This window comes from Caretta caretta, chromosome 11 (assembly GCF_965140235.1).
Source record: "Caretta caretta isolate rCarCar2 chromosome 11, rCarCar1.hap1, whole genome shotgun sequence".
Classification (NCBI taxonomy): Eukaryota; Metazoa; Chordata; order Testudines; family Cheloniidae; genus Caretta; species Caretta caretta.
Window position 1 is genome coordinate 70,963,866 of NC_134216.1, and position 21,054 is coordinate 70,984,919.

General features: G+C 40.1%; 1 protein-coding gene across 1 annotated transcript in view; it reads left to right on the plus strand.

Moving 5' to 3' along the window:
- DRC11 (dynein regulatory complex subunit 11) overlaps window positions 1-21,054 on the plus strand; it is a 163,715-nt gene that overhangs the window by 17,340 nt on the left and 125,321 nt on the right. Inside the window, exons 3-5 of the mRNA XM_048870111.2 lie at window positions 4,650-4,769; window positions 7,191-7,382; window positions 8,111-8,182. Of these exons, the coding sequence (XP_048726068.1) occupies window positions 4,650-4,769; window positions 7,191-7,382; window positions 8,111-8,182 (384 nt within the window). The remainder of the gene's footprint in view (window positions 1-4,649; window positions 4,770-7,190; window positions 7,383-8,110; window positions 8,183-21,054) is intronic.

Below are 21,054 nucleotides of genomic sequence, written 5' to 3' on the forward strand. Positions count from 1 at the left end.
CGCGAGTGAGATTTTCACATGGGAGAATGATTTTAAAAATGAATCTGCTTGATCAATATGTTATATTTCAATATATCTGGAATATTATCAAAGATGTATAGTTTTTAATAAAGGTTATGTCTTTCCTTTATGTCTGACTTGTTCTGCTTGGTCCTAAAGTGAACTCATGCTAGAATAACAGCTTCTATGTTAATAATGCAACATTGCAAATCCACCCTGATTTTACTGTAGGGTCACATAGGATGGTCCACTCAGGACCAAGCCACAGCTGATGTCAGAGTTCAGTTTGATTTGCCTTCTTCTTCAAGATGAATCAGTTTGAGCTCATGACTCATGACTCTCTCAGAGGTTACAGATAAAACTAGGTGGGAAATAGACTGGTCCTGTGGTTAGTTCTCCAAACTGCCACCTGAGAAACTTTAGTCTGCCCTCTCATTGCAAGACAGGAAGGGGCTGGGACCACATTCAATGTCTAGGGAAAAGGATTGCCTGGTAGTAACCCTTCTATCCAATTTAAGAGCAGTTGTCTGAAGGACATCCCAACTAAACCTCAACCCTAGTAAATACAGTGGAACCTCAGAGTTACAGAAATCTCAGGAACGGAGGTTGCCCGTAACTCTGAAATTTTCATAACTCTGAACAAAGCACAGTTTGGGCTCCAGAACCAGCAGCTGACACTCCAGGCCAGGATTCAACAGCAGCTGAGCCCCCTACTCAGCTCCAGCATGAATTTGCAAGCTTATCCCCCTCCAGGCGGGGGGGGGGGGGAGAGAGGGGGTGTGTGTGCAAACAGCATGTCCCTCTCCTAGCCGAGGGGGGCATAAAAACAGTGTCCCCCCACCTGGCGACGGGCGAAAGCTGCGCAGACCCCAGCACTGCTCCTGCTCTGCTGGCTCCGGGCATGGGGGACAAGCAGTCCAGCTGTGCCTATCTTTAAGATGCAATACAGGTACAGTACAGTACTTGCTTTTTTGTTTTGTTTTGTGTCTGCTGCCACCTGATTGGTTACTTCCGGATTCACATGGTGTCCCATTGACCGCTAAGTCCCTAACTCTGGTGCTTGTATCTTTGAGGTTCTACTGTATGGCCATAATATGGATCCTTGAAGGTTGAAGGTGTAAAAACCAGATGAGAAATAATGGTGATTTGATTGATAATTCCTTTTGTTTCTGACAGCTCTACCTGTTGTCAAAGTTGGGTACTGTAGGTAACAGCTTTCTAATGGAAAAGTAAACAAAGGTATTGTTTAAATGATTACTATTTTTTGGATCCTGGTTATAATGTGAAAGAAATTTCCTAGTGGTATCTTAACATATTGTAGAATTAGTTCTTCGGGTTTTAGATATGAAACACGTTGCAGCTTTTAACTGATTATTTTGCCATATAAATATGTATAGTACAGTGATCGATACTTATTTCAATCAACCATCTTTCTGCTCTTTTATTCATAGCAGAGAACTATTTTGACCATCAGAAGACATATTGGAGAATATAAAGGCATCATTCAGAATCTGATAACTCAAAATGTATTAGATTTTTTTAAAAACCGCAATTATGAACATTACGGTATTTTCATAGAATCATAGAAAGCAGGGTTGGAAGGGACCCCTGAAGGTCATCTAGTCCAACCCCCTGCTCAAAGCAGGACCAATTCCCAGTTAAATCATCCCAGCCAGGGCTTTGTCAAGCCTGACCTTAAAAACCTCTAAGGAAGGAGATTCTACCACCTCCCTAGGTAACGCATTCCAGTGTTTCACCACCCTCTTAGTGAAAAAGTTTTTCCAAATATCCAATCTAAACCTCCCCCACTGCAACTTGAGACCATTACTCCTCGTTCTGTCATCTGCTACCATTGAGAACAGTCTAGAGCCATCCTCTTTGGAACCCCCTTTCAGGTAGTTGAAAGCAGCTATCAAATCCCCCCTCATTCTTCTCTTCTGCAGGCTAAACAATCCCAGCTCCCTCAGCCTCTCCTCATAACTCATGTGTTCCAGACCCCTAATCATTTTTGTTGCCCTTTGCTGGACTCTCTCCAATTTATCCACATCCTTCTTGAAGTGTGGGGCCCAAAACTGGACACAGTACTCCAGATGAGGCCTCACCAATGTCGAATAGAGGGGAACGATCACGTCCCTCGATCCTAGGTCCTTTTCCGCAGAACTGCTGCCTAGCCATTCGGTCCCTAGTCTGTAGCTGTGCATTGGGTTCTTCCGTCCTAAGTGCAGGACCCTGCACTTATCCTTATTGAACCTCATCAGATTTCTTTCGGCCCAATCCTCCAATTTGTCTAGGTCCTTCTGTATCCTATCCCTCCCCTCCAGCGTATCTACCACTCCTCCCAGTTTAGTATCATCCGCAAATTTGCTGAGAGTGCAATCCACACCATCCTCCAGATCATTTATGAAGACAATCTAGCCAGCTTTCTACCCACCTTATAGGGCATTCATCCAGCCCATACTTCCTTAACTTGCTGGCAAGAATACTGTGGGAGACCGTGTCAAAAGCTTTGCTAAAGTCAAGGAACAACACGTCCACCGCTTTCCCCTCATCCACAGAGCCATTTATCTCATCATAGAAGGCAATTAGAATAGTCAGGCATGACTTGCCCTTGATGAATCCATGCTGACTGTTCCTGATCACTTTCCTCTCCTCTAAGTGCACTACATTAGCCTTTTTCCAGTCGTCCGGGACTGACGTCGTGTTGATTTCTTGATCATTCTAGGGAGTAGCTCATCATTCCCAGCATAGAGATGGAGTGCACATCTCATTTCAGATTTTTACAACCAAACATTGCTTCCTGTCTGAAGCAAGAAAGTGCTCCCTGAACCTGCTAAATGGAACAGGCTCATCTCATCATTGCTGGGGCCATCAGGACAGAAATCTGCAGACAGACTTGGAAATAATAGTGCATACATTTCCCTTCTCTGGGAAAAAAGGAGCATAAGTGAGATATTCATATAGGAACAGGTGAGGAAAACCAAGAGAACAACTTATGACACAGCATGCTATTAAGAGCAGTCAAAAATTAAGATGGAAGAAGCAGAAAACTAGGCCAACAATGTAGTCAGAAAACCTCTCAAATCAGGCCTCTGCTGTGATAGAGACAATTATGTAAAAAGAGGCAAAAACTCTCTATGCCATGACACAAACCCAGTCCTGAGCTTTCCCTTACATACACTACCACAACAGGGCTGTGGCTCCAGGACAGGAGCCACTAACAGGAAAGCTAGTTGGGCTTGCTACTCACATGTGGTAAGATGTTGATTTACAGAAACTGTTTTCCTTAGCACTTGAGCCTTCCATCACACTCTCGCACTTTAGAGTTCACAAAGCATAGAAACATAGAGTATCTCCCAGGATCTTTAGCTAGACATTGGTGCTGTTTTAGTGGGCATCCAATGCCTTTTCACCTCGCTGCTTATGCACTGTACTGTTGCCCATATCTGAAGTGATAGCCAGGGTTCTGTAGAAACAAAAGCAACAGTCCATTTGCTTGAGTGAATATTTTAGCCATTTCTTTAATAAAATCTTTGTTAATGGCACCATTATGTTCCAGGTCAATCAGGAATCCAAAACAGAGACTGCTGTCAATGTGTTTTCATGTTTGCAGCGGCACAGTAGTCATGTTTAGTCCCAGAATATTAGAGAGACAATGTGGATGCGGTAACATCTTTTATTGGACCAACTTCGGTTGATGAAAGAGTTAGGCTTTCAAGCTTACACAGAGCTCTTCTTCAGTTCTGTGTGAGCTCGAAAATCTGTCTCTGCACCATAACTAGTTGGTCCAATAAAAGATATTACCTCGCCCATCTTGTCTCTCTCATGCCTTTTCATTAATTTGTACTTGCCATTAAGGACTGCTAGTGATAGCGTACTCTTGGAAGAATTGCCTCTATTCATAAGCAAGGTTCTAACAATCAGTTGTGCTACTCAGTAATGCCTTGGTTCTGCTAACTCGTAGATCTTTTGGGGGTTCTTCTTTCTCTGCATGTCTCTCAAAGAAGCCCTCTTCTTTCACTTCTTGGCATCAGTGAATAATCCTGTAAGAAAACAATCAATGGAAATGTGAGACAGTTGTAATTTTTATGATACAAGTGAGTAAAGGCAGACTTTGTGTAGACATTTCCAATCATTCTTGATTCTGAGAGGTGATTAGATACTACAGGGATAGGCACCTTAGAAATACTGAAGAGGCTAGATAATTAACCTGGTATTAATTCCTTGTAATAATATCAATGCAATACAGCTGATTTGTTTTCCAAGAGGTTGATTAAATAATGTGGGAGGATCATACTAATGAGTTTATTAAAATAAGTGGAAGTCACTGTCTGTACATTTTTTAAATACCAGCAAACCCTGAAATGTTCAAAATAGTTGCTAATTTTTTAATTTGTAATTGCACAATTTTAAAAAATGCTGTGGAAATCTGTATGAAACTGGATTCATTTTTTGTTGTTGATTTAGACCTTGAGTAATTGCAAAGTAATAGCACAGCAGCTGTTACATAGGTCAAGTCACACAACACTCCTGGAAATTCAAGAATCTTTAGGCCAACTTAATTAGTCTGTAAAGGAAAGGTGTTAAGGTAATAAGCAACATGGTTTTAAACAAAGCTCTAACAGTGTCCCATGAATATTTCTCTCCCCTAGGAACACATAGAAATCCCTATTCCAAGGTATTTTATTAAGGAGAAGCTGAAGGTGCTGAGAGAGAGGGAGAAAATCCTTGCTCAGATTTTAATTAAGGCTGGATTGCAAGACATCAAACCGGTTAGTATACCATAGGTACCGTAATTATCCAGTCATCTGCCTACCCTTTTACCTTGTAACTGAACATGTTTTCACACATACGAGTGAAGCAGATACATTTTCCCCATACCAATCTATAATAAAACATTGAAGTGAGAAATATTTTTGTAGTATATATTTAATCAAACTGCATTGATGGGTGAAGCACAACTGAAAAGAAACATAATGTACATTTCCACCAGGAAGAAATGTCTTCAATCTGAGCAATATTAACAATGGTAACTTTGCAAAATAATCTGGCTTCATTTTATGCTGTGAAAGTAATAGAAGGGCAGCATTATGGCCCCAGTTCAGCAGGGTACTTAAGCATACGGCTAACTTTTATTGCACAAGTAGTCCCACTGATTTCAACTTAGGTACATGCTTAAGTACTGTGCTGAGTCAGGGTCTATAACAAGAACAGAAATCACAGTGAAGGTTGCATAACTATTAGCATTCTAATCTCCCATTTTAATTGTTTATAACATTCTGAAAAATTCCTGTGCTTTTTTCTGTATAGCTATGCCGCTGCAATAGCTAGGAGAAGAAAACTGAAATTTGGCATTGAGACAATCCGTAGAGCTGAGAAGTGTCTTTGAACAGCCTGGTGAAAACTGGTTTTGAGCTGATGGAGTTAAGACTCTTTGCAAATAGAGTGCTGCATATGTGCAGTACTCTTTGGAAGCTTTCCTGCCCTCTAAACTACTAAAGTGCACAACTGTGCATTAATTCTGGCTAATTTAGAGTCATAGACTTTATGGCTATAAGAGATCACTATGATAATATAATCTGACTTCCTACAACACCCAAGCCATAGAATTTCACCCTGCGGTGGAGGAAATTATTCTTCCCTACTAGGTACGTGAGACTCTCAACACCAAAAATCTGTGGTTGAACTAATCTGGACAGTGAAAATAAGGAGTTGAGCGAGGGCTCCTGTGCATTTCATAATGAACTAACAAAAATATTCATAGGCAGTTCCTTAGTCTCAATCCCTGCACATCTTAAAGTGTCACGTATCAGAGGGGTAGCTGTGTTTGTCTGTATCCACAAAAACAACAAGGCACCTTAAAGACTAACAGATTTATTTATTATATGCCTGCATCTGTAATTTTCACTCCAGGCATCTGAAGAAGTGGTTTTTTACCCACAAAAGATTATGCCCAAATAAATCTGTTAGTCTTTAAGGTGCCACTGGACTCCTCGTTTTTATCTTAAAGTGTGTTTGCCTACCTGTGCTCTGCCCACCTCCCTCACCAAGAGTGACATACTAAGGATGAATCTGCCTGGTGTGGAGCCAGATTACATGGGAGTGAGGACTTTACACATCGTGTACTCTAGTGTAACTGTAGGGCAGGTCTCTCTTGACATGCTACCACCCTGTGAGGCTTGTAAAGCTGAATAATCTTTTTTATTAACACAGTTTATATATGTGCTCTGTGCTCTGCTTCCAGTTAATTCTGTCCACTTATTTCCTGTGCTCAACTACTACCACTGAGATTGCTGTTGAGTCTTCTGCACTTTAGTATGCATCATAGTGAACCATATACATTCAGGAAATTCTGGCTGTCTGCTAACAAGCTACTGTATTCCCATATGCATGTAACAAAAAACTGTTAAAGAGCATGCATTAAAAATTAAATAGTTCAGCAGGGGACTTTTATGGATATCATTTTTGTGTACTCATAGATTATGTATTTTTCCTTGTAGGGAAAACCAAGTTTAAAATTTAGTACAGTGAGCCCAACTCAATATTTGTATACAGAACTGTATCCAATTGAGGATGTCAATAACAGGAGAGGGGGAAAAATTCTGCCTCTCCAGCAGATGAACTCTAGACCTCATGGGCATATCCAGAAGCTCCTATCTTCAGAATTTAGGAGGGAAATAAGAGGAAGTCAATATACAGCTATTAGTTTAATAGAATTTAGCCATACTGATATTTAGCCTTATTTCTCAAACAAAATAAAAGGGATAAGTTCTTTGTTACAGAAACTACAGTAAGAACGATTCTTACTTTTTACTCCATGTCATCAGGAACTCCTTGCCCCCTCAAAATGCTACCTTACCAAAAGGTATGATGGTTATAGCATGTCTGGTTCACTTTCTCCTTAAAATGCTTTTCAGGTTAAAATTAAGATCCTGGTACAATTATCAAAATGCCAAACTGTCAAAACTAAAATTAGGTGGTCCTGAGGTATGGGTTTCACCCTCTCTGCATTGGGGCTACTTTTGTCTTGGATGGATTCCACTAAGATATTGTTAGTTATTCAATTTGCCAACTAAAGTAGAGTTAACAAAAGACACATCTGAATTTTCAAAATGATTCAGGGAAGTAATTCTTGGGACCTACATGTTCTGATAACAGGCCCATTTATCTGTTTGTTTTTCGCTGTACCACAGAAGAAATACGTAAAGCCCTTGCCTCTTGAAGAAGTCATTAGAGTAATCCAGATTTCTGAGAGGGCTCGGCAGGGTCGCCTAAGGGCTACATTCATGAAGCAAATCTACCTGGAAGAAAAGAGAGAAAGACAAGCCAAACTTCAGGGAGCAAAAGGTCCAAATTTGGATGCTGCTGCACTTCGTATTCAAAAGGTGAGTCTTGTTTCTGTCAGAACAGTGCTGGCAGAATTGACAATGTGTTTTGTTCACAAGAGCAGCATGAACAGAAATGAACCTCATGATACAGAACATTCTGAATTGGCATTAGCCTAATTGTGTAGCTGGTTGGAACCCCATTACGTGGGCCATTCCAAACAAGACTGGACAAAGCACTAGAAACGAAAGTAAAGGGAACAGACCTGCAGGGGCAGTCCTCTGATTTCAGTAGCCCAAACTGTCCTCTCTGATCCACACCCCAAGATCCAAGTGTATCACTGGTGATTCATGTGTTTGGGGAGTAAAACTTGCTGCTTTCTCTGGGGCAAAAGAGAGTTTGCCCCTAAATAGAAAAAAGCAACCCTGCAAAAACTGAGACAGTGTAGTCAGTGTGAAGTTGAGCTGCAGGCCATTTCTAGCTAGGATCCACATGGTGAATACTCCTGTGTGTTGGCAGGACCACAGAGCTCAGTGAGAGCAGGAATGGACCTAGATCTAAACAAGCTTTCTACAATTATGCTTTTAACATGTGCTGGAAGGAGGGGGAAGAGCAGACTTCAGAATTTGTTTAAAATAATACAGCAGATGGCAACCTGTTCAGGAGTAATTGCTTCAATTGTATATTCTGTTTTTCCTTCCTCTATTTGTTTTTTCCTGTGCCTCCTGCAGTAAAGGAAGCAGTAACAGGGCCCATTTATCTCATTAGAGTCATGTTTACAATTCAGGTTTGGCGTGGATTTACCCAGTGGAAGAAAACAGAGAAAATGAGAGAAGAGGAAATGATATTTCTGGGGATGGTAAGTTTTGCTTCCCAAAGAATATAAAATGCATTCAAGATTGTATTCTGTTTTCCCTTTGGATTTTTGTAATTTAACAGTAGGGGAGAACAAGACATTCATTTTCTAAAACTCTCCACATATTTTAAAGAGGTCTTTAAGACCAAAGAACTCAAATGAAATGACTAATGGTGTGGCAGTAGGACAATCTCACTTCTGCTATAACCTCTTATGATATACATTAGTGCCATATCTACTGCAGATGTGGAAACAGACAGACTTTGCTCCAGGATTTGGGGGATATGATCCAGGCATGGCAGAGCAAGGTACTCATGTTAGTCGGTCTTCTGTTCATAATGCCTCAGGACACTTTATTCCTGAAGCAGAGTTGAACCTGTCAAGTCTTCTCCTCACACCATTTTGCAGGCCCTCTCCCATTGTGTGTGTGGTTAGGAAGGGGAGTAAAAAGCTGCCAAATAAATATATCCCTTAGGCCCACGTGGGAGGGAAGAGGCAAAACAGCACCTCAGAGCTCCTGGCATGGGGAGGCAAAAGAGGAAAATAAACATACACAGTGATCTTTTAGACCAGGAGTGGTGGAGAATAGAAGGACAGCCTAGGGGAGTTTCCCCCTCTCCCATAATCAGGGAAGGTAAACCGTCTCCTCCCTGCAGAAATAGGAAGGTATGTGTTTCCCCCAGCCTCTCCATGTCTCGGCTATAGAGCTTCTCCAAGCAACTGGAAGCAGCAGCTGATTCTACATAAGTCTGGTCTGTGGGAAGATGGGAAAAGTCAGAGAAGGAGAGGACACGAAGGAAAGCCATTCCCTTCATTCCTTGGAAACTCAACAAAATTCCATATTGCAAATTTGATCTGTCCTTGGAAGCAGCAACTGGTGCTCAGTAGCCTATGCATATTGTTGGTGCTGAATATAAGTGTGCAGTAAATTATAAAAAGAAAAGGAGTACTTGTGGCACCTTAGAGACTAACCAATTTATTTGAGCATGAGCTTTCGTGAGCTACAGCTCACTTCATCAGATGTTTACCGTGGAAACTGCAGCAGACTTTATATACACACAGAGAATATGAAACAATACCTCCTCCCACCCCACTGTCCTGCTGGTAATAGCTTATCTAAAGTGATCAACAGGTGGGCCATTTCCAGCACAAATCCAGGTTTTCTCACCCTCCACCCCCCCACACAAATTCACTCTCCTGCTGGTGCTAGCCCATCCAAAGTGACAACTCTTTACATAATCAAGTCAGGCTATTTCCTGCATAGATCCAGGTTTTCTCACATCCCCCCCACCCCCATACACACACAAACTCACTCTCCTGCTGGTAATAGCTCATCTAAACTGACCACTCTCCAAGTTTAAATCCAAGTTAAACCAGAACATCTGGGGGGGGGGGGTAGGAAAAAACAAGAGGAAACAGGCTACCTTGCATAATGACTTAGCCACTCCCAGTCTCTATTTAAGCCTAAATTAATAGTATCCAATTTGCAAATGAATTCCAATTCAGCAGTTTCTCGCTGGAGTCTGGATTTGAAGTTTTTTTGTTTTAAGATAGCGACCTTCATGTCTGTGATTGCGTGACCAGAGAGATTGAAGTGTTCTCCAACTGGTTTATGAATGTTATAATTCTTGACATCTGATTTGTGTCCATTTATTCTTTTACGTAGAGACTGTCCAGTTTGACCAATGTACATGGCAGAGGGGCATTGCTGGCACATGATGGCATATATCACATTGGTGGATGTGCAGGTGAACGAGCCTCTGATAGTGTGGCTGATGTTATTAGGCCCTGTGATGGTGTCCCCTGAATAGATATGTGGGCACAATATCTATTAGGCACCATCACAGGGCCTAATAACATCAGCCACACTATCAGAGGCTCGTTCACCTGCACATCCACCAATGTGATATATGCCATCATGTGCCAGCAATGCCCCTCTGCCATGTACATTGGTCAAACTGGACAGTCTCTACGTAAAAGAATAAATGGACACAAATCAGATGTCAAGAATTATAACATTCATAAACCAGTTGGAGAACACTTCAATCTCTCTGGTCACGCAATCACAGACATGAAGGTCGCTATCTTAAAACAAAAAAACTTCAAATCCAGACTCCAGCGAGAAACTGCTGAATTGGAATTCATTTGCAAATTGGATACTATTAATTTAGGCTTAAATAGAGACTGGGAGTGGCTAAGTCATTATGCAAGGTAGCCTGTTTCCTCTTGTTTTTTCCTACCCCCCCCCCCCCAGATGTTCTGGTTTAACTTGGATTTAAACTTGGAGAGTGGTCAGTTTAGATGAGCTATTACCAGCAGGAGAGTGAGTTTGTGTGTGTATGGGGGTGGGGGGGATGTGAGAAAACCTGGATCTATGCAGGAAATAGCCTGACTTGATTATGTAAAGAGTTGTCACTTTGGATGGGCTAGCACCAGCAGGAGAGTGAATTTGTGTGGGGGGGTGGAGGGTGAGAAAACCTGGATTTGTGCTGGAAATGGCCCACCTGTTGATCACTTTAGATAAGCTATTACCAGCAGGACAGTGGGGTGGGAGGAGGTATTGTTTCATATTCTCTGTGTGTATATAAAGTCTGCTGCAGTTTCCACGGTAAACATCTGATGAAGTGAGCTGTAGCTCACGAAAGCTCATGCTCAAATAAATTGGTTAGTCTCTAAGGTGCCACAAGTACTCCTTTTCTTTTTGCGAATACAGACTAACACGGCTGTTCCTCTGAAACCAGTAAATTATAGTGCTCCCAGCAGCTAGCTGGGAGACGGGATAGAATCTCCCCATACCTTTCCAGCTGTCATCCATTCCCTCAAATGCATTTGTCCTGGCCCTCTCCACTCCGTAGTGTTTATTTTATATGACACAGTATTGGTGCCATGCCCTCCAGGTCCCCTTATCTACTACAACAATGCACTGTTGGTACTGTGTTCAAATGACAGTCTTTTACAATACTGCCCTTACAGTAATATTCATTCTCATCATGTATTTTTTTAGATGTATGCATGACTTTTTGTACTCTAGAGCTATTAAAATATCATCTAAAACAATCAAAATCAATATTCCATCATTGAAGCATACCTTCTGCTTGCCCCAAAACATGGGTTGGACAATTTTCTTATCCAACAGTGAAGTTATAATTAGGCAGGTCATTGCTTTATGAAAACTAAGTCTACCCCCAACAACATACAGAAAAAGAGCATTACTTAAGAATGTTCTTCAAAACCTAACCTACAGAAAGAACTTTGAATTGCCCTAAGCCAGTGGTTCTCAACCTTTTTCTTTCAGAGAACCTTCCCCCCCACACACACACATGCTATAAAAACTCCATGCCCCTGCTCCTGCCACAACTGTTTTTCCGCATATAAAAGCCAGGGCTGGCATTAACGGGTAGCAAGCAGGGCAGTTGCCCGGGGCACACCCCACAGGGGGCATTGCGAAGCTAAGTTGCTCAGGCTTTGACTTCAGCCTCGGGTGTTGGGGCTTGGGCCCCAGGCTGCAGTCCTGCGCAGTGGGGCGTCAGCTTTCTGTGCTGGACCCTAGCGAGTCTAATGCGGGCCATGCTTGGTGGACCCCCTGAAACCTGGTTATGGCCCCCCCAAGGGGCTCCAGACCTTTGGTTGAAAACCAGTGCCCTAAGCCATTGGTTCTCAATGAGGGGTACACATACCACTGGGAGTACACAGAGGTCTTCCAGGGGGTACATCAGCTCATCTAGATATCTGCCTAATTTTACAACAGGCTACATAAAAAGCACTAGCAAAGTCAGTATAAACTAAAAATTCATACAGACAATGACTTGTTTATCCTACTCTATATACCATACCCTGAAATATAAGTACAATATTTATATTCCAATCCATTTATTTTATAATTATATGGTAAAATGAGAAAGTCATTTTTCAGTAACAGTGTGCTGTGACACTTTTGCATTTTTATGTCTGATTGTGTAAGCAAGTAGTTTCTAAGTGAGGTGTAATTTGGGGGTATGCAAGACAACTCAGGGGGTACAGTAGTCTGGAAAAATTGAGAACCATTGCCCTGAGCTATATGAAGATGAATGGGAAATTCCTCTCTTATGGATTCTTTTCTAACATTTCTCCTGTGCAGTTCCAAAGAACACTCATTGTGGCAGATGAGGAGTGAGAGTGCTGATTCTGCTTTCTGTTGAAGTCAATGAGAAAACTCCCCTAGACTTCAGCAGGGGCAGGACTAAAATGCTGGAACACTGAGATTTAGTGAACATAAATGTTTTAGAAATGATGCCTTTCAGAACCCAAGGGATCATTCGCTGTTATATTCTGTATTGGTTACCTAAAAGTCTTAGAGAGGGCTCTAGTCTCTAGAAGATGATGGAGGAGTGGAGGTCACAGGTGTGATCGGGTATACAGCTGCATCCTCTTTTCACTGTGGCCTGCACACTGATAATGGGTGTGAAGACAGCAATATATTATACCCTATGGGAAAAACTATACATTCATGGGGACAAGAGGGCTTAAAACCTAACACAACGTCCAGATTCTTCACTTTCTGACCATTTTTTAGGAGCAATAGAATTGATGTTTGCAACACTGTTCTCTATAGAGCCATTATTTGACATCAAATATCTAATCGGGGGAGATGGAGGAAATGAAAACTGCTTTGTCTTCCAATGCTTTCATATTTCGGATTTGTGTTTTTCCTGCATTTTTAATGTCACATTCCCATCTACGGCCTCTAAAGGAAACAAGTAGCAAACAGGCATCAAATCTCATTGATGGATCAGCAGAGAGCGCCAAAGGTCAAGCCCCTTTGATGTATGATCATGTCAGCCCTCTAAAAAATGATCACAGGTCTTCATGCTGTAAACATGCTGAATTTGCTTTTCTAATACTTTAAGACTTAGATAAATTAGAAGACATGGCCATCTATTATTTTAAGTCCATTACAAACGAGTCAGGACTTATACTGCAAGAAATATACATTCACTTTAAATTATTATTTTAAACTTATTTATAAAGCACTGTAATTTACAATTTGCAGAAGGAATCGAAAAACTTTAAATTATTAGTAATGACTTTTGGGCCATTCAGTTATATGGACCTAACAAGAATATACACAAAAATAGTCCAAGAGCCATCCTAACTGCCTCTGAATTAACAGTGCTCATGCAATTTGCTGTCAGTGCTTATGTCTCCGTGCTGACAGAAACACTTTTTGTCAGTTTTCTTGAGTTTGAGCCTATTTCTTATTTTACTTGATGACAGAGTAGAAGTCCATGTTCCAGAGATTTTTCTTGGCTCTAGTACAAAGTCTTGTTGTTATTGTTATTATTTATACAGAAACAGTATGATTCCCTCAGCACGTTTTTCTAAATCTCAGATAAATCATGATCTGAAAAACCTGCTTCATTTGTAAAAAGAAGCAGGCCTAACCAGGAACACATATATCTTTATAACTGTCTCCTGACTTGCTTCCTGGTCTTCCTCATATTCCTGCCATGGAGCTGTGTATTAGCAGCTCCACAGCTAATTCAGCAGTCAATGTTCCATTCTAAATTCTACGTTTAACCCACTCTGACTCTGGCATAATAATTAGATTGTCCTGAAAATGTACATGCCTTGTCCAGAAGAAACCTTTATTTTCTTCCTCCAGCCGTACTAACGTTACAGGCCAGCCATATGCCGTGCTTCTGATTTTTTTAAAACTAGTAGCTAATTTCTCTTGTTTATCGATAACTCAAGAACAGCTTAATGTTAAGACTTCAGTCATCAGGGGCCAGATTCACCAGTGTGCTGTGGTTGGTTTGTGTTGGTCCAGTGATCCAAAGCAGCCACAAACCCAGCTTAGCTGGCTGGCTAACCCATGTTTGCAGCTGCTTTGTTTCACTAAAGTGGTGCAAAGCAGCCAGAGCACAATGCTAAACCTAAATCAATTCTTTTGCTAACACAGATGTGCCTTCCATTGAAATCAATGAGAGCTGTGCTCAGAATAGAGCCAGATCCTGTGAGGTGCTACGTGCCTCTAAAAGTCAGCGAGAGTTGAGGGTATCCAGCACATTTCTGGAGATTCCCATCTCCTAATAGGACTGGTCCTTAAGTGAGGATATATTGGGCTCCCCCTGTACTCAATAGTCTCAAGACACAGGCTAGCTTAGAGGAAAATCTGTTAACATAAAAAGTTATTAAAAATTATTTGCAAATTGACTAATTCTACACAAGTCTGGTCCATGGGAAGAGAGGAGGAGTCAGAGAAGGAGAGGGCAGGAAGGAAAACCAAAGTACACACTCTGGAAACTCAACAAACTTCCATGCTGCAAATTTGCTCTGTCTTTGGTAGCAGCAATTGGTGCTCGACAGTCTATGCATCTTGTCAGTAGAGAATATGAGCGTGGAGTAGCTATATAGGCACCCAGGGACTATTTGAAACCAGGGTTGATGTGTGGATTTCACTATGGATTGCATGAGAGGCTCAATCCTGTAAGGTGCAATGCACGCTGGCCCCAATCTGGCAAAACTCTTCAATACATTTTTAACTTCAAACACAAGGAGTCAGTCTCACTGAAGTTAAGTACTTCACACGCTGAAGCGGTTTACAAGACTGAGGCCTTATTTGTTGGACATGTACATATTTATATGTTGTGCTCTGCTAGGCAACTTTGACACTCTGCTTTTATACAATCATTTATGCTCTTATACAAAGGGAGTCTAAGGTATAATATATGTTAATACACAGCTCTTCCATATAGTTTTAGAGGATTTTTTCCCCTCCTTTCATGTGGATTTTCAATTGAAAGACATTATGTGCTCTTCAGTAAATAACTATGTTCTCTCCTCCTTACCTCTTCTAAACATACCCTAATTTAGGCATGTTGGCTTGGGAAAGGGTTATATTTCTATCTGAGGAAACAGTCTGGAATTTCCAAACAATTTTTTACCCTTTGAATTCCTAATAAATATATAACATTTCAGCCCGTCCAAAAAAAAAAAAAATAAAGAATCAGTGTTCCCCAGAATAGCCTTCTGAGTAAACATTCGAGTCTGTAGCTAAATAAATAATTTGATTGGATATTGCAAACTGTATAAATAAGTAGAGCATAAAATAATTCTCCAGCTCCTGAAGTGGATAAACAGGATAGCTGAAGGGTGCCCAAAAGTCTGTTTTTATTAAACCTAAATCTAAAATGCTATTTTGGCTTGATTTATAGCCTACCATTATGTTTGAGAAGTCAGCACAAAGGGGGTTTTGTATTATTTCCCCATAGTTATGTGTTTGCAAAATCTGAAGAATGCTATCCTAGATTTAATGTGATTTTTTAATGTGTTTAGTGTCAAACTTGTAAGATATTGGAAAGCAACACAGAGTCATCTCTGTTATTTTCTGCTATTGCTCCTTCTTTTTATGAAATTGTGCTAATATTTAAACAATTGGCTTTTACAATCAAAAACATGCATCTTTAGTAAAAGAAATTTGGCAGCATGCCCGGGATTAATATCTGAAATAAACACAACCAGGACTGTACAAAATAACATCATTATGAATAAAAATAAGGTTTTTTTTAAAATTCCACACCAAATGTAATGTTCCTTTTATCTTTTTAATAAGTACTGTGAGTTTCATAATGACATAAACTGAGCCATTTTCAGTATTTTTCTACCAAGACCTCCTACTACAAATAAATACCATTGTTTGAATGCATGTGACAATGACTTTAATTGGCAAAGCTATTGGAGTGAATCATATAGTGGCAAGCTTTAATGAATGTAATACATTTTGCTTTGTGATTCCGTTTTGTACCTAATTTGGGACTTCAGTCATATAAATTTATATGGTGCTTTGTATTGTGCTAAAATGGAAGATCTATGAACAAATGCTTAGTAAGATAAGAGACTTGTTTAAAATCTATTATCCATTCCTCCAAACAAAATATATTGAGAAATACAGAAAAACCCTAAATAACCAATGATACAGTAAGCTTGTTAAAAGAATGTCCAGACAACCAAAGTTTAAAATTCAATAGAATAACTGACATGAGAAAAGAATAGACTTCTAGAAGGCTGAATCATGAACTCCTTTACTTTGACTAATAAGCAGTTACACATGTAGCCTCATTTACTTCAGTGGAACTGCTCATATGAGTAAAGGCGCCTATAATCGGGCTCTGAATAAATATATATTCTGCTGAGAAATATCTCTTCTGCTACAAAAGTGTATTATAAAACAATGTAAATGTGGAGTAGCTGTATAGGAACCCAGGGACTATTTGAAACCAGGTTTGATGTGTGGATTTCACTATGGATTGCATGAGATGCACTGCTCAGTCCTGCAGGGTTACTAGTTTAATGGGTATTTGTTGTACATAGCTCTGTTTAAAGAATACAATTTTGGAGAAAATTATCCAAAAGAGAATCCATACAGCAGAAATCCCACAAAAATGTGTGGTTTGAGGTCTGCAAAAAGAGTCCAAGATACTGTGTCCTGAGCAAAATACCTGATAATAAAAGTACAGTAAATTTACCTTTCAGGCACGATAGTCCTAAAATATTAAATAAAATAAAATATATTTATTTACTGAAATTACGACTATTTTCCCTCTTAAATGTAATCTTAATGGAACAATTGAAGAGCAGTTAGTTCCACAGCATGGGGCATCCTAGATGCAGAACTATAGCCTCAAGCATGTTCAGCCCGCCTGCACCCTTCTACGTGCTTCGTAATGAACAATGAAGCAGCCTGTGTTGGAAAGAGCTGTTGAGCTGACTAAGCATAAAGAATGCGATTTTCCCACCTTGAGACGGTGGTCTGTACAAGCCAGTTCTCAAGTGAAACCCGTACCATTGAGTGAGCTTTCCTCATGTTGGCTTACCTTGAAAAATGCAGGGAACTTCTACTGCTCGGCTTTTTCTTTTCATAAAACCTAAATTCTCTTTAGAAAACACAAAGAACACAACAGCAAGCATCTCGCTCAGTGTACTTGTGACTGATGAGTTGGAAAAACATTCTTTTAGACAAATGTCCATTTTGCCTTATTAATTTAAACAAGGATTTTAAAGACAAAGCCCATCAAACATTAGATAAGCATTTTAAGTTAATGGGCCATGTAGTCCTATTTTCCCACAAACTCAGGAAGCTTCATATTATGTCCTATTTTTACAGCACCATCAATTATTAATATGTATACTTTTGCTGACAGAGGACCTCGCTAAAAATGTGAGTTTCGTTATCCAGTTCTGGGTCATTAACTATGGAAAGCTTGTAAATATAATGGTTTATTCACATGGGAAGCCTTCATTAAGATGCATTATTCTATAGCTGATGTGGCTATAGTGCATTATTGAATTCACTGTCTCCGTCTAATATTTGTAATTTGTTTTTAAATGAGTTGCTGTTTATAAGGCGAGTTAACAAATTTGAATTTTGCATGGCCAGAGAAATTTCTTTAAGATGGAAAAATGCTTCTGCCCCAAGGAAAAGGTATTTATTAGTGTCTGACTGCAGAGTACCTCCCTAGGAGTCAAAAGCAACCACGTTAAAAGCATTCAGAGAAACAACATAGAAAAGAAATTGGCTTTTGTTTTTAACATGTGTATTAAGTATATAGATGATATCTATGAAAACTTTAAGAATCCTGGGGACTGTCAATGGAATATTGATCTGGAATATTGTTTGGTAGTATTCAAAGATTGTCATCTGAATACTGCAGTAGCTGGGGTTGTTTGAAGTCATGTTGTCTTGGAGGACAGTCACCACGAAAGCAGGGCAACCCTTCCATCAGGTTAATGTTTACTTTCCCCTGCATCCTGGGACGCTCTAGGTGTGTATGTCATGCCTCATGTCTCCTTTGTAGTCCCCTGAACATCTCCCTCTTTGAAAGGAGCATGCAAAGAAAACTCTGCAGGGCTCACCCTGCTGGGTTCTCTAGGTGCTGCGTCATCTCCAAGGTCAGTGAGGCCTTTAGGTGGGATTTAGGAACATATGTAGGCCCCAAAGTTTGAAAATAGGTTTCCTGATACTATCTCAAACAGGTGACATTTAAGATGACATAAAAAACAAAACTTTCAATACAAAGAGAACAGCCTAAGGTCCACAGAAACAGAGCTCCAGTAATGTACCATCTTATTGGCTTTGTTTCTTTATAAAGCAAGAGGACAAAAAAATTATTCTCTAATTCACATCATTGGCAATGTTCAATTCATTTTTCCTTTCATTTCATTTCAATTTGAGAAGGCCGGAGATCCTAGTTAAAGATTTTGTTTTAAAAGTAGCTAAAATTTTTGACAGGTTTCAGAGGAACAGCCGTGTTAGTCTGTATTCGCAAAAAGAAAAGGAGTACTTGTGGCACCTTAGAGACTAACCAATTTATTTGAGCATGAGCTTTCGTGAGCTACAGCTCACTTCATCAGATGAAGTGAGCTGTAGCTCACGAAAGCTCATGCTCAAATAAATTGGTTAGTCTCTAAGGTGCCACAAGTACTCCTTTTCTTTTTGCTAAAATTTTTGTAACTAGTGTAAAAAACCAACATACTTTTGTGACTAGTGTAAAAAACCAAGATACTCAGCACTGTTTCCTTGTGTAGTCTGTCATTTTCCTTTGTTAGCTGCCTGAGTCTTTCACAAAGCAAGAGTAGAAGAAAAACCCTTTTTAAAGAAAGTAGGGAAATACAACTGTAAATGCGCAAAAAAAAAATTGGTTGTTGAACTCAGGAACAGGATGGTATATAAAACTACAGTGGGTGTATTTTTTTTAAAACTCACTTATGTTAAGTTGACACTGTTCTTTTTAATTGACCCAAGTGGTGGGGTTTCTAACACTTCACTTGGGAGACTATTCATATCTTAGGTTTCAGAGTAGCAGCCGTGTTAGTCTGTATTCGCAAAAAGAAAAGGAGTACTTGTGGCACCTTAGAGACTAACCAATTTATTTGAGCATAAGCTTTCGTGAGCTACTCAAATAAATTGGTTAGTCTCTAGGGTGCCACAAGTACTCCTTTTCTTTATTCATATCTTAGTAAGTCTCGATGCCAGGAGTTTTTTCCTTCATGTTCAGCTTTAATTTTCTTTTTTTATTTCATCCCTTCATCCTTAGTTTTACCCTATCAACTAATTTCTGTTCTTTGTTGTTTATATCCTTCACATATTTGTAAATTTATCATTTTGTCATCATTGTGATTAGTACTTAGACACCAAGATTAAATGAACTTTATATAGATTATATCTCAATTTTACTTATTGCTTAGCCAAGGTGTACATAACAAGCTCTTTCCACCCCTTTCCTTTTGTGTCAATCCCTTTCCCTGCTAGTCATGGACCTAGGTTGATATATTGCTCTGTGTGAATATTCTTTGTGGTGCTTCTGCTAGTTTCCATATTTAAGCCAATCTGAATTCATTTTGAAAGATCCTGCGACATATTACTGGGCCTAATTCACCATGTGCTTTGCCTCCCCCCACCCCTTTTTTTCCCCTCAGTATAATTCCATTGATTTCAACAGGAGTAACCCAATGGTGAAGCAGGTCTATTGGATGTATGTATGTAACGTTTTACTAAAAGCCAAATACGCATTACATGATTTTTAAATTGCAGTTCATCACTCTCCTCATTTTCCTTGAGAACAGAAGCCGGCTTGTATTTCTGACATGTGTAAACCTTGTGGTCTTCACTCACAAGCAGAATCATAATGTGTGTACCACATCAGACTGCCATGAATCCATCAGTAGTCATTTATCCTAGCTCCTGTTGCTTCTTATTTCAGAATCTCTCTCCCACGCCTCTTCTGTAATTCTTGCTTATCTGGCCCTTCATATTTGAGTTAGCTCCATCTTCTCCATAATGAAAACAATCAAGCAGCAACATGTCATATCAACTGCTGCCTTTTTGCCCATTTAAATACACCATTTTCACATAAGTAATTCCTGTAATTTAATTTAGGAAATATTAAGAAAAGAAAGAAAGGAATCTGGATTGATGGTCTTAGTGTATATCATAACATCTAATGAAAGTAAATTTTATAATTTCCCCCCTTTTTTCTTTCATTTATTATCAAGACGTACAGAGGATGCTCACACTCTCCTTGGTATAAGTGGCACATATTGTTACTTTCTAATAAAATAGTACCCTAAGAATTAGCAAGAGATAACAGAATAGTCCCTGCAGCAAGAAGCAGCCACAGCAGATCTCCCTGCCACTGGCTGCCCTTTGTATTCATAAAGTAGGAATTTTCCCACTGCCCTCCACCTCTTGTTCCTATAGGCCAGTTCATGGACTGGGTCTGCCAAGGCCTGGCCAGCTGGTTTAGACTATATGCTAACACACATTCCTCATAAAGAGAGACACTAAGTTGCCCCAGATCAGAAAAAATGCATGTGTGGTTCTCTCTCTCTCCTCTCAAATCCTTATGCTCAGAAGGGTCAGAGGAGAACCCCTCTCTGCTCACTGGGAAATATTCAACCATTGCCCCAGATTCCTCCATTCATGGGGTTCACACCCCCAACTATTTTCCACTCACACTCCCAGTTCTCTCTTCTACCACCTTTCTTCTCACCGCTCATGGATGAAGAGAACTTTGAGACATAAACAATCATAAACAACATACTAATCCACAGAGGTCTCCCTACCAACACTACAGAAAGAGGGATTCTAGATGGACTCCTCCTGAAGGTCGAAACAGCAGACTGGACTTCTACATAGAGTGCTTCCGCCGACGTGCACGGGCTGAAATTGTGGAAAAGCAGCATCACTTGCCCCATAACCTCAGCCATGCGGAACGCAATGCCATCCACAGCCTCAGAAACAACTCTGACATCATAATCAAAAAGGCTGACAAAGGAGGTGCTGTTGTCATCATGAATAGGTCGGAATATGAACAAGAGGCTGCTCGGCAGCTCTCCAA